The 14359-nt window shown below is 51.7% G+C and overlaps 1 protein-coding gene across 5 annotated transcripts in view; it reads left to right on the plus strand.

Moving 5' to 3' along the window:
• The window catches only part of MYH14 (myosin heavy chain 14), a 105532-nt gene extending 94643 nt beyond the window's left edge, over positions 1–10889 (plus strand). For all 5 annotated transcript variants that reach the window (XM_066374083.1, XM_066374082.1, XM_066374081.1 and 2 more), the window contains 6 exons: positions 86–174; positions 258–381; positions 4591–4799; positions 8509–8617; positions 9800–9972; positions 10186–10889. In XM_066374083.1, coding sequence (XP_066230180.1) covers positions 86–174; positions 258–381; positions 4591–4799; positions 8509–8617; positions 9800–9972; positions 10186–10336 — 855 coding nt within the window. In that variant the 3' untranslated portion in view covers positions 10337–10889. The remainder of the gene's footprint in view (positions 1–85; positions 175–257; positions 382–4590; positions 4800–8508; positions 8618–9799; positions 9973–10185) is intronic.
• Positions 10890–14359: the final 3470 nt, after the last annotated feature.

The raw sequence follows: 14359 nt of genomic DNA on the forward strand, positions 1-14359 counted from the left end.
GCTGAGGTGTGAGAGGCTGTGAGGCTGGCGCCCAGATGGCCTCCCCTCGCCCCCGCTAAACACTGGTCCCTCTCTGTCACTGTAGGAACTGGCTGCTTCAGACCGTGCCCGGCGGCAAGCCCAGCAGGAACGGGACGAGATGGCCGATGAGGTGGCCAACAGTGGTCTTAGCAAGTGAGTGGCCCATGGGGGTGTGGCGCAAGGTGCCCTGCTGTGGCCATCCTGCCTGCTCACCTCCTGTGGTCCTGTTCTCCCAGGGCAGCCATTCTGGAGGAGAAGCGTCAGCTGGAGGGGCGCCTGGGACAGATGGAAGAGGAGCTGGAGGAGGAGCAGAGCAACGCGGAGCTGCTCAATGACCGCTACCGTAAGCTGCTGCTGCAGGTGAGCTCTCTGGGCCACCCCCCTTCCCCCTCACCCCTACCCCCATGCCTCGGACCCTGGCCTTCAGTCCTCTTACTCAACAGACCCAGGAAAAGGGCATGTTTGAGTTGGGTTTTGAAGGTTGAATAGGAGTTCTCAGAGAAAGGTGGTGTTGATGCCTTCATTCACTTGTATTTCTGGAGCTTCTCAAGGGCTGAATCCAGAGATGAACTATGTGGGGGAAGGTCTGTATCCTGCAGAGTTCCTTGGGGAAACAGACATGGAACTACACTGCCACATTAGAGGGTAGCATGTGTGACAATAGCAGTATCCTGGGCCCGAGCGAGAGAAAGAGAGAGCGTAATAGAGATGTTTTTGCAAAAGTCACAGGAAAGCATTTGTAATTGGTAAGAAAGGACATTTGGCTGGGTTTTTATTATTCCTTTATGTATGTATGTATGTATATGTGTATTTTGCTGAGGTGAGAAGCAGGGAGGCAGTCAGACAGACTCCCACATGCGCCCGACTGGGATCCACCTCATGCCCACTGGGGGCGATGCTCTGCCCATCTGGGGTGTTGCTCTGTTGCAATTGGAACCATTCTAGCACCTGAGGTGGAGGCCATGGAACCATCCTCAGCACCCGGGCCAACTTTGCTCCAATGGAGCCTTGGCTGCGGGAGAGGAAGAAAGAGATAGAGAGGAAGGAGAGGGGGAAGGGTGGAGAAGCAGGTGGGCGCTAACTTCTGTGCGCCCTGACCAGGAATCAAACCCGGGACTTCCACATGCCGGGCCGACGCTCTACCGCTGAGTCAATGGGCCAGGGCTTGGCTGGGTTTTTAGAGACACGGAGAAAGGAAGGGATAGATAGATAGATAGATAAATAGATAGATAGACAGACAGATAGATAGAAGCAGACACTTGTTGTTCCACTTATTTATGCATTCATTGGTTGCTTCCTATATGTGCCCTTACTGGGGGTTAAACCCACAACCTTGGCATTTCAGGATGATGCTCTAACTGACTGAGCTAACTGGCCAGGGTCTTGGCTGGGGTTTTTAAGCGTAAGTAGAAGCTAGGCAGACAGAGAAAAGCATATTTTCATTTGTATATTTATAAGTATTTTCTGAGGCTTCTAGATGCCCAGGTCTATTCTGGGTGATGCGGGGAACCTGGAGCTGGGTCATTCCAGGTCTCTGCGCTTAAGAACATCCGTGCTAGTGGAATGCGGAGACAGACTAGCCCAATGCAGAAATACTAATGAACATGGAGGGAGCGCAAGAACTCTGAGAACTTAGAGGGGAATACTGAGCCAGCCTGGAGCCTGGGGGCTATCAGGAATGTCTTCTGATGGAGGTGATGCTTTAAGACAGTGGTAGTCAACCTGGTCCCTACCGCCCACTAGTGGGCATTTCAGCTTTCATGGTGGGCGGTAGCGGAGCAACCAAAGTATAAATAAAAAGATAGATTTAACTATAGTAAGTTGTTTTATAAAGATTTATTCTGCCAAACTTAGCAAAAATCCAACATAAAGTACTTGGTAAGTAATTATTATTATATGCTTTAACTTGCTGTAACTCTGCTTTATAAATTTTATAAAGTAAAGTTTCTTCCCTATTTTATAAATCACCATTACTGTGGAACTGGTGGGCGGTTAGAAAATTTACTCACAGAGATACAAAAGTGGGCGGTAGGTATAAAAAGGTTGACTACCCCTGTTTTAAGAGGTTTTGTAAGAAGGTAAGAGTTTGCCAGGCAGACAACAGAGGGCTAGTATTTCCAAAGAAATACCTGTTTCATTATTTTATTAATTTTAAAGATACATTTTGAAGCCTCTCGTGGGCCATGCTCTGTCTCTTCTTGGGATCTCAGAGAGTAAGACCCCAGCTCATCCCTTAAGGAGACCATTGGCCAATAGGGAGGTGGTCGTACTCCAAGATGATATAGGTCACACGCAGAGTGAAATCCTCGTCACCTACAAGGCCATGAGTATGTATGTAATCAGGAAACTCCAGATGCAGAGAAGATCTACAGGTCAGCTGGCCCGGATTCTTCAAGAGTTAAATTGTAAGGAAATAAAAGGGATGCAGAAGCCCTGGCTGATAGCTCAGTTGGTTAGAGCATCGACCTGAAGCACAGAGGTTGCGGGTTCGATCCCCGGTCAAGGCACATACAGGAGCAGCTCAATGTTCCTGTCTGTCTGTCTGTCTCTCTCTCTCTCACTCACTCACTCGCTCGCTGAAATCAATAAATAAAATTAAAAAAAAAAAAAAAGGGATGCAGAAGGGAACTGTAAATTAAAAGTCAGTTAAGAGCTAGCGAGATATCTCAGTTTGTTAGAACATTGTCCCGATATGCAAAGGTTGCCAATTTGATCCCCAGTTAGGCACATACAGAAACAGGTCAATGTTTCTGTCTCTCTCACTTCTCTCTCTAAAAATCAATAAATTTTTAAAAAGACACTTAAAGGGCATACATAGCCTGACCTGTGGTGGCACAGTGGATAAAGCATTGGCCTGGAATGCTGAGGTCGCCAATTCTAAACCCTGGGCTTGCCCAGTCAAGGCACGTACAGAAGCAACTACTATGAGTTGATGCTTCCTGCTCCTCCTCCTCTTTCTCTCCTCTCCTCTCTCTAAAATCTCTGGAAGAGGCTTCTGGAGTCATTGACTTCTGTTTCTTAACCTGGGTGATGGTGTTGTTTTTCTTTTACCCATATACTGTATATGATCGGTTTTTTACTTTACCACAGTTTTATTTTCCAATAAAAAGATTTTTTTAAGTGAGTAAATGCTAATCACCACGTCAGTGAGTTCCAGTGAGGGTGATATAAAGTATGAATCACACTGGATCTGAGTCATATCCATGTCCTGGCATGGCCTCACTCGAGTACAAGCTGAATAAGTAAGCAGGAGCTATTATTAGGGGTGTGTTTATATGGCCTCAGTGTAGTAGCTGCTGTTTATTGAGCCAACGTTTCTCAAAATGATTCTGCACATCACCCAGAATCACCTGAGATGCTTGTTAAGAATGTATGTTGAGCCCTGGCAGGTTGGCTCAGCACTAGAGCATCTGCCTGGTGTATGGAAGTCTCAGGTTCGATTTCAGGTCAGGGCACAAAGGAGAAGCAACTGTCTGCTTCTCTGCCCCTTCCCCTTCTCTCTCTTTCTCTCTTCCTCTCCCGCAGCTATGGCTCAAATGGCTTGAGCAAGTTGGCCCCAGGTGCTGAGGATGGCTCAGTGGCCTCGCTTCAGGTGCTACAATAGCTCAGTTGCCAAGCAACAGAGCAGCAGCCACAGATGGGCAGAGCATCACCTGGTAGGGGGCTTTCTGGGTGGATCCCAGTCAGGGCATATGTGGGAGTCTGTCTTTGCCTCCCCGCCACTCACATAATTTAAAAAAAAAGAATGTGCTTTCAGACCCTGGCCAATTGGCTCATTGGATGGAGCATTGGCCCAGTGTGTGGACATTCTGGGTTTGTCCCTAGTCAGGCACACATGAAAGGCAACCATCTGCTTTTCTTCCCCTTCTTGTCTCCCTTCTCTCCCTTGTTCCCTCTTACAGCCAGTGGCTGGATTGGTTCGGGCATCGCCCCGGGTGCTGAGGATAGCTCGGTTGTTTTGAGCGTTTGCCCTAGGCAATGAGGATAGCTTGGTTGGTCTAAGCATTGGCTTCAGGTGCTAAAAATAGCTCAGTGGGCTCGAGCATTGGCCCAGACAGGGGTTGCCAGGTGGATCTTGGTCAGGGCACATGCAGGAGTCTATCTCTCTATCTCCCCTCCTCTAACTTAAAAAATAAAATGTGCATTCAGGGACCTTACTCCAGTCCTGCTGCATCAGAATCTCTGGAGGGTGAGACCATGCAGTTGGCATTTTTTTCATAAGTTTCCAGATGATCCTGTTACAAAAAAGTATGACTTCCCTCAGAATAGACTCGTTCACAGTCAGTGGTAGAGTTACAGCATTTAAGCAAGTTTGTGATAGCCTTGTGGACTTATTAAAATAACAAAAACCTATCCAAAAGGTTAAACCCCAGGGCTGGTACTGCTGCTCACCGACAAATCAATCTGGAAAAATATGCGCTCTCATGTGCTGAGTATTTAGTATGTATCAGGCTCTGCGCTGTGCAGTTAACAATCCTCTATTTTCTAAGTTGTGGGAGGTACCTGGATATACCTACCACCATCCCTGGGAGACTCTACCGTGACATCCTGCCTTTCCCGCGGCCACAGGTGGAATCACTGACCACGGAGTTGTCAGCTGAGCGCAGTTTCTCAGCCAAGGCAGAGAGCGGGCGGCAGCAGCTGGAGCGGCAGATCCAGGAACTCCGGGGGCGCCTGGGTGAGGAGGACGCTGGGACCCGGGCCCGCCAGAAGATGATCATTGCTGCCCTTGAGTCTAAGCTGGCCCAGGCTGAGGAGCAGCTGGAGCAAGAGAGCAGGTAGGTGGGAGAGGGCGGCATGGGTAGAGGGTGACCCTGACATTATCTTCAAAGAAGGGAAGGGGAGTTGTATTATAAACACTTGGTTTAGAAACACTGAGCCATCAGAAAGAGTGTCAGCCTAGTGAATGGACATCCTGGGTTTGATTCCTGTTCAGAGCATACAGGAGAAGTGACCATCTATCTGCTTCTCTTCGCTTTCCCCCTTTTCTTCCTCTTCCCCTCCCACAGCCAGTGGCTCCATTGGTTCGAGCATGGCCCTGGGTGCTGAGGATAGCTTGGTTGGTCCAAGCATGGCATCCTCAGATGCTAAAAATAGCTTGGTACTCAAGCATCGTCTCCAGATGGGGATGCTGGGTGGATCCTGGTTGGGGTGCATACAAGAGTCTGTCTCACTATCTCCCTCACCTAAAAAATAGAAACATCCCAAAGGCTTCATGATATTAATGGTTTTGGATTTCCTATATCATTTAAGATGCTTTGGGCTGCAAGTATCTGTACTTTCCCTACCAGTATGTTTTAAACAGTAATTATAACAGTTAGCTATAGCTGCATAACAAATTATTCTAATATTTAGTGGCTTAAAACAATAACTGTTTATTATTGTCATGAGTCTTTGGATTGACCAACGGTGAGGGGAAGTGTTAAAGGCTCCTTAGGGCTTAGACTTGGAACAGGTCCAATGTCACTTCTGCTGCATTCTGTTACTAAAGCATGTCATATGGCCAGCACAGATTTAAGGGAATGGCGAAATGGATTCTACCTCATCATGGGATCAGCTGCAAAGTCATATTGCAAAGGATGTGAATACAGAAAGCAGTGACAGTTGGGCCATTTCTGTCATCAATTTATCACAAAGGGTTTATTTTCCTCACTGGGCAGCTGAAACATGACAGGTCTCTGGGTCAGCGTCTGTATAGTTCCTTTGTTCTTTCCCTCACAATTACAAAACGGCTGCACTTGAACCACACATCACACCCCTACATCCATATTCAAGGCTAGGAATCAGCAGCTGTGTGCAGCTGAGAGAATTTCTATCTCCAGTCTTTGAAACAACCAGGAACACCCACCAGTGTTCCCAGTTAAGAACCACTGTGCTAATAAAACTAACAATACTTATGACTCCAGGGTGCAGAGTCCTCAGCAGAGTGGCAGCCTTGGGGGACACCTATGGGAGACACCAAGGCATTGGGAGGAGTTGTGGTTGGTCCTTGGAGTCTGCAACTGAGAAGAGGGATCGGGAGCAGGTGCCTTGAATGCCAGGCTGAGGACCTCTGTCCTCGGGGCAATGGGGAGCCACGGGGGGGGGGGCAGCTGGGGACAGATAGGGTCAGTGCTGGGTGTAGGAAGACCCCTTGAGCCAAGCTATGGACAGACTAGAGAAGAGAGATTGGGAGCTGGGAGGCCAGGGAGGAGGCTGGGTGATGGTCCAGGCAGAAGATGAGGCTATGAGGATGGACAGGAGGGATGAAGAAGAGAAAGTCAGGGGCAGAAGGGATGGAGCTGGGGTCTCATGGGCTGTTGGAGGTTTAAGGGGAAGGGGACAATGTTTGGGATTCAGGCCTGGTGACCAGGGAAACACGGGGTTGGAGGAAGATGTTGAATTCATTGGGGAACATGAAAGTGAGGGGTCTCAGGCATAGACTCAAGGAACTGGTCCCAGAGAGTCATAGAAGTGGTTCTGGTCCATGGGGCTGGCCAAGAGACCAGGGTCTTATGAGAAATGTAGTCTGAGGTCTTTGGGAGAGGCTTTCCAGAGGTTGATGGCCTCTTCTGCATTATACAAATGAATAAACTGAGGCTCAGAAGGTGTTAGTGATCTGCTAAAGTTCCCCTGGGAGCAAGGAGTACCAGCTGACCACTAGCTGCATCCCCTGCCATGGCTTGGTGCCCTTGCCCATGCCTGTCTCCCAGCACACCTGGGGCTGCTGTGTGCATGGCTAGGGGCCTCATCACAGGGACTTCCCGCCGGTGTGGTGGCCTGTGTAGGAGAAGCAGATGAGCAGGGGCCTTGGCACTGGGGGAATCTGGGACAGGCTGGACAGGATTTGAGAGGAGAGTGGAAGTGCACCTGGCGCAAGGTGTCTGGCTTGCAGACCTAGGCAGATCCAGGGGGTCAGGAGGCAGAGCGGGTGTGGGAGGAAGCTCCCAGCCTACAGGGAACAAGGGGGTGTGCGGGTCTGGTGGCTGCTGAGCTGGAGGCGGGACCAGGTTGGAGCTCAGGGGATGGGCTTAGCAGGCAGCAGCCTGTGCAGGATGGTGAAGTCTGGGGTGGATGAGTTTGTGCAGGGAAAGTGTGCACGTGAGGAGGGGAGAAGACAATAAAGAAGACAGAGCTTTGTGTTTGTTCAACAAACACAGGAAGTCAGAGAAGAGGGCCGAGAGAGGAAAGAGAGAGAGAAAGAAAACTCCCAGCCAGGTGCAGGGAAGGTCAGGTGGGAGAAGACGAGGCCTGAGATGGGGCTGGGGCTGTGACAACAGAGGGGAGGGGATAGGACAGAGTTCAGGGGACAGTTGGACAGGGTTTGGGTACTGACAAGCTGGGAGGGGGGCAAAGGAGAGACAAGGATCCAGGACAGTGCCCAGTCAGTGGGTCAGTTACCAGAGAGGAAGATTAGGGGAAATGTAGTTGAGCAGTGGGGTCCTAGGGGGTACAGGAAACAAGTGGAGACATGGAGACACTTTTAAGAACATCAGGAGCCTAACCAGGTGGTGGCACAGTGGATAGAGCATTGGCCTGGGATGCGGAGGACCCAGGTTCAAAACCCCGAGGTCTCCAGCTTGAATGTGGGCTCATCTGGCATGAGTGCAAGGTCACTGGCTTGAGGATGGGATCATAGACATGACCCCATGGTTGTTGGCTTGAGCCCAAAGGTCACTGGCTTGAAGCCCAAGGTCGATGGCTTGAACCCAGGGTTGTTGGCTTGAGCAAGGGGTCACTGGCTCAGCTGGAGCCCCTGGTCAAGGCACATATGAGAAACAATCAATGAACAACTAAGGCACCACAATGAAGAACTGATGCTTCTCATCTCTAGCCCTTCCAGTCTGCTTGTCCCTATTTGTCCCTCTCTCTGTCGCAAAAAACAACAATGCACAAAACATCAGGAATGGCATTTTAGTAGAAGCCAAGGATGTAGGTGCCCTGGAGTGGGAAGTCTGTGTGCCAACATCTGAGTGAACAGTAAGAGTCATTTGGGGGTGGGAAGGAGAGAAGAGGGCAGCTCAAGAACAGGAAAGCACCTGGCCGGTTGGCTCAGCGGTAGAGCGTCGGCCTAGCGTGCGGAGGACCCGGGTTCGATTCCCGGCCAGGACACACAGGCGAAGCGCCCATTTGCTTCTCCACCCCTCCGCCGCGCTTTCCTCTCTGTCTCTCTCTTCCCCTCCCGCAGCCAAGGCTCCATTGGAGCAAAGATGGCCCGGGTGCTGGGGATGGCTCTGTGGCCTCTGCCTCAGGCGCTAGAGTGGCTCTGGTCGCAACATGGCGACGCCCAGGATGGGCAGAGCATCGCCCCCTGGTGGGCGTGCCGGGTGGATCCCGGTCGGGCGCATGCGGGAGTCTGTCTGACTGTCTCTCCCTGTTTCCAGCTTCAAAAAAATGAAAAAGAAAAAAAAAAAAAAATAAGAACAGGAAAGCAGCTACTGGATGAGGCCAGGGGACAGAACCCCGGGGTGCACCTCTTCCAACTCTCCTCTCCATGCCTCTCTGCAGGGAGCGCATCCTCTCCGGCAAGCTGGTGCGTAGAGCTGAGAAGCGGCTTAAGGAGGTGGTGCTCCAGGTGGAGGAGGAGCGGAGGGTGGCTGACCAGCTCAGGGACCAGGTGAGCAGTTGACCTCTCTAGGGAGCAGTGGGGAATGGGACCACCAACAGAGAGATAGCACGTGCTGTCTCTGGAGGGTCTTCCCATCACAAGAGGCATTGTGTAGGTGCTGAACTGAAACGGATGCATTTAACATCCCTGGGCTTGGGGCCACTGCAGGGACCTGGCACGCGTGATTTTGCAATCTTCAATCCCTGAATTCTGGAGTCTAGGAAAGTTAAGCTTTCTAGGAGCTGAGACAGCCAAGGAGAGACTAGGGCAGGGCTAAAATAACAATACGTAGTGTTGACTGAGAGCTTTCTGAGTGTCAAGCACTTTACTAAACACATAACACATAGAACATTTATTTCTTACCAGAACACTACGGTAGTGTACTGTTATTTCCCCTCAAACCCCAGTGATAAAACTGAAGCACAGCAAGGTAACGTAACTTGCCTAAAATTATTTAGCTAGAGAGATCGAGCCAGGGTTCAAGCCGCAGCCCTCTGGCTGCAGAGTCTGTGCTCTTAATTACTAAGCAGTTACTGAGTTCCAAGCTCTATGCTCCCTGCTTGTGTTCTCTCGCCAATCCAATGTCCCAGGTGAGGGAACAGGAACTTTAAAAGGGGATGTGATTTGCACTCTAAAGTCACAGTAGAGACAGAGCCTGGATCGGATCCCAGGTCTGTCTGACTAGATATAGCATTGCTGTGCCCTTAAAAGCTCAACTGTATTTGATTCACCATTCATTCTGCAGACAATTATTGAGCGCCCACTATGTGCTGGGCACTGTGCTAGGCATGGGAGATACAGCTGTGAATGAGACAGAGAAGGTCCTTACCCTTGGAGCTCACGTTTTCAGCACAAGAAAAGAAAGACACAAGAAGCCAATAAACAAGTAGAGATAATTATAGACTGTGACAACAGCTATGAAGAAAAAAGGGAATGAAGAGCAAGGGAGAAAAAGAGGATTGGGGAAGTGACGTTGGAATTGAGATCTGATGGCTGAGGAAGAGCCAGGCAGAGAGAACGTCAGGTGCAAAGGCCCTGGGGTATGAATGAATATAGCTTGGTGAGTTTGGAGCAAAAAGATGACCAGAGTGGCTAGAGAGGAGAAGGGAGTGGTAGGGCGTATTGAGTGCTAAGAAGGAGGGGTGGGGACAGCACCCAGAGATGTGACCTGACCTCCCTGCTCCCACCAAGCTGGAGAAGGGGAACCTTCGAGTGAAACAGCTGAAGCGGCAGCTGGAGGAGGCTGAAGAAGAGGCATCCAGGGCTCAGGCAGGTCGTCGGAGGTTGCAGCGTGAGCTGGAGGATGTCACAGAGTCTGCTGAGTCCATGAACCGCGAAGTGACCACGTTAAGGAACCGGCTCCGGTATGGCCATGCTGCACCTTCACACCCTCACTCCATAAACCCTGCCCCCCCCCCGCGCCCCATCATTCTCTGTCCCACCCTTCCCACTGCTCATTTCTCCCTTTCTCATCTCTTTCTTCTCATTTTATTATCTCCCTCTGTATCTTCCTATCTCTTACTTTTCTCTCCACTCCCTTCATTTAATCTCTATCTCCTGGTCTCTTCTCCCCACAGACGGGGCCCCCTCACTTTCACCACCCGCACCGTGCGCCAGGTCTTCCGACTGGAGGAGGGCGTGGCCTCAGATGAGGAGGCTGAGGAGGCGGAGCCCGGGTCTGCGGCGCAGCCCCCGGAAGAGCAGCCCCCAGAAGCTCAGCCCCAGTGATCTCTTCCTGCGCCCAGCCGTCAGCCCCTCCCTCTCTGGCCAAGCTGGTCCCATGAACCCACCCTGTGGCTTCTTGCACTTTGGAAATGGCGTCACCTGCTGGCACCGCAGCACTTACCAACCCCACCACAGAGAGCCTCTGAGACCTCCTGTAAACGCAGAGCATTGAGGAGCAGGGAGCAGGGAGGCAAGGTCCGGGGCTCTCTCGCTGGAGTGGAAATTGGGGTGTCTTTGGCATACTGTGGTCCCATACAGATCCCATCCTTCCTTCAGTTGTTGATGGTCTTTATTAGGAAGGGAGCATGGCCCTCCTCCGCAAGGGGCGACCAGCCCATGGCCCTCCTCCCCCTCGCTCTCCCAGGACTCCATCAGCCTTTGATTCTTGGAGAGGGGCAAGATAAGGGTGCCTCCTCCCTTGCTCTGCCCTCCCTTCTGGTTGCTATTGTGTGATCATTGTTGGGTTGGAGTCCCTGTCGGGGCTGGAGGAGTCTCCTGACTCTCTAGCCTCCAGCTCTGTCAGAAATAAACTCCAGCCCAGCTGGACCCCGCTCGGGTAGTGTGTGTTCCTGTATGAAGGGAAGGGGGTTCTGATGGGTCCAGATAGGCCCTGACTCCTTCCGGCTGCTGGGGCTGCAGTTGGGGCAGTCTGCTGGTTCTGATCACAACTGGTTAGGGGCCCTCCTGGGTACTGGACATTTCCCCTCCCCCCAGCCTCCCTCCAAGGTAATGCCTTCATTATACAGATGAGGAGACTGAGGCTTAGAGTTGCAATGTCCCTTACTCCAAACCTCCCGGTCATTGAGGGGTGCTATACTCTGGCCTCTGGCTGACACTAGTCTTTGCAAAACAATGACAATAATGACCTTGTTAGGACATTTATTGAGTCTGAGTCTGAGTCTGTGCCGGCCTGTTTAGCTGTGCTGAACACGGGACATTTGGTCTCAATTCTCAGTTCAACCACTAGAAGCAGGGATCCCCTTGCTTTCCAGCACCTAGGACAGTGCCTGGCACCTACTTGGCTTTCATATATTTGTTGAATGGCTAGCAGTCTATCCCAGTGGTAGTCAACCTGGTCCCTACCACCCACTAGTGGGCGTTCCAGCTTTCATGGTGGGCGGTAGCAGAGCAACCAAAGTATAAATAAAAAAAACATTTAACTATAGTAAGTTGTTTTATAACGATTTATTCTGCCAAACTTAGTGAAAATCCAACATAAAGTACTTGGTAAGTAATATTATATGCTTTAGCTTGCTGAAATTCTTCTTTATAAATTTTATAAAGTTACTTTCCTACTTTATAAATCACCATTACTGTGGAACTGGTAGGCGGTTAGAAAATTTTACTACTAACAGAGATACAAAAGTGGGTGGTAGGTATAAAAAGGTTGACTACCCCTGCTCTATCCTAATCTTTTGGAACAGCAAAACAAGCCCAGAGAGGTTGCGAGACTTGCCCAAGGGCACACAACTACTAAGAAATTGAACCCACACAGGCTGGCTTCATAGTCAGCAATATGGAGTGTGCTGCCCTCAGTCCCTGAACACACACTGGGGACTCAGGTCCACTCCTCCCTTGGAGACTAGTCACCCTCCCTCAGGAGCTCATTCACACACCCTCAGACTTTCCACTTAGGGGTGTAGGCAAGCACCTACCCCAAATCAGGTTAAAGCCAATGATCAGCGGAACATTTGGGCCCCCAAAGTGCACGCCCATGCCACTTTAATTCGACCCCTACTCTTGAAGACCAGACCCTCTGTCTACTCCCAAACCTCCGCAGCCCCAACTGGGAGACCTTCCCAGCACATAAACAGGACGCAACTTTTAAATGAAAAGGAAACTTTTAATTTTGGTGGGGAATGAAAAGGTGCTGGAAGGGGGCATGACACTTTTTCTTTGAGGGGGTGACATGCGGCAGCTTCTGCATTGGGCGGTTCATGCACCCAGGGTGGGCATGGGGGAGGCTTGGGGGAGGGGCCGTGCCGACCCCTCCCACCCTGCCCTGGGGGTGGGCTGAGAAGACCCGCCATTAGCACCAGAGTTGGACGATTTGCAGACCTCCCCTCCCCACACTGACTCCAGACACCCGCCCCCATCCCTGAGAGCGCCCCCTTGCCACTCCCTCCCCCACATCGACAGGCCAGGCCCGCCCCGCCCACATTCGAGTGAAACTTATTGCTGTGGGTGACGGGGAGAGTGGTGCCGCTGAGCTCAGGAAGACCCCCGCCATTCATCCCTCCCCAATCGCCCCGCCCCCTACCCCGTGCCCGTGCGTTCCCGGAGCGCAGGAGGGGCGCGACATGCGTGTGGGGAGCGCGTCATGCAGCACATGCGTGTAGTTGCGGACACCCTGGCGGCCGGGGGAGGGGGAAAAGGGGAGCGGAACTTGGAAGTCGTCCCTTTAGCTCGCTCTCTCCCTCCCCGAATCCCAGTTTATTGACTTGGGGGATGAGAATCACGGTTTGTAGAGGCTTAATAATGATCGTGGTTATTTTGAAAAGCTGAACTAAAAAGCTGGGTACGTGTGGCAGATTGGCGAGCAGGGGGGAGACATTGGGAAGAGGTCTGTACCCTTTGGAAAAGATCCTCACCCCCTTTCCCCGCACCGTTCAGCTTCCATGAGGGTCAGGGGAATCTGGGGGGCTTTTTATTTTTAATAAGAAGTTAAACCCTTTGGCAATATAGTCAGTCCCCACCCCCATACCCTGGTGTCTGGAGCCCCTAGCCCTTTGCCCCGCCCACTCCCCACAGAACCTGCCCCACCCTCACCCCTGATTCACCAGGGTTTAGGGTCCGAGGGAAGGATGGGGGGGGACTCAAAATGTCCCTTGCATAGGAATCGTTGCATCAAGAATCATGCTCAGTAACACCCCCCCCCAACCTTGGGGTGTGAGGTGGGGGTGTTCCTGAGGCCGTGGGAGCAGAGGAAGGTTACTAATTTTGTAGGCCCCCAGCTCCAAAAGGGGGGCCCCTCTAAGGATTCTGGGACCGGTGCGGTCTCCGGGCTTGGGGGAGGTAGCGCATCCTTGAGCCAGGATGGAATATGAGAAGTGATTTTCCACCCGCGGGCGTGGCGTGGCGAGGAACGCCGGGGAACGCGGGCTGGAGTTCCAGCCCAGGTGGGTAGGCTGTCGTTTCCTAAGCTCCAGTGTCCCTCCACTCAGGCACAGTCCCTAAATGGAAATACTTATAACCTAAATAAACGGTGTCCTGGTCAACCAGTAGTATCTGGACTTACCCGCCTAGGTGCAAAGTGCCATGAAAGATAAAAACTTTCATAAGAGACAAAATCTTCCCTTGCGCTGCCTCAAACCTCAGCATGTCCGCAGAGGCACAAACACGACCCTCCGGGAAACACTGGTGTCCACGAAGAGGGTACCTTTTAGGTACCATTTTAAGGGAAGACGCTGTTGGGGGGCAGGGTTGAGCATAAGAAAGGGGGTGCCCTGGAGAGGTCAGGTTCCCTGGAATTACAGACAGGTTGGGCCCATCTGGGAAATTCTAGCGGCAGGGGAACCTGAGGTGGATGTCTGATGTCAGAGATGTGGGGGGTGTCTGGTGGGGTTGAGGCCTGAGGATTTGGGGGTATCCAGATGTCTGAGACTGGGAAGGTTTTGGAGCATCCCAAAGGCTGAAAGTGAGCTGCAGGGCTGGGTCACCTCTTGGAGGATTGAGAGGTGCCGGGATGCACTCCAGGGAGTGGGAGGTGATGGGAGGGCTTGGGGGCAGCATCTGTGTGCAGAGGTTAAGTTACAGGAGTGTGTGGGGGTTTGGGGGATGCGGGATGCCAGGGTCAGTGTTAGGAGTTCTGGGTGCAGGTCTCATGTCCTGGGAATCTGGAGTGGGTGTTGGGGAATTTTGTGTGCTAGGGCCAGACCATCCCAGGAGTTCTGGGATGGGAGGTCTGAGTCCATGCAGCAAGAACAGAGGCTAGCAGATCCCTGGGTGGGGGTGGGGGGGGGCGAGTGAAAGGCTGCAATTCACCAGAGGGATCCTCCTAAAGGCTGAAGGAGCAGCTGTCCGCAG

The sequence above is a fragment of the Saccopteryx leptura genome, chromosome 3, assembly GCF_036850995.1.
Source record: "Saccopteryx leptura isolate mSacLep1 chromosome 3, mSacLep1_pri_phased_curated, whole genome shotgun sequence".
NCBI classification, from domain to species: Eukaryota; Metazoa; Chordata; class Mammalia; order Chiroptera; family Emballonuridae; genus Saccopteryx; species Saccopteryx leptura.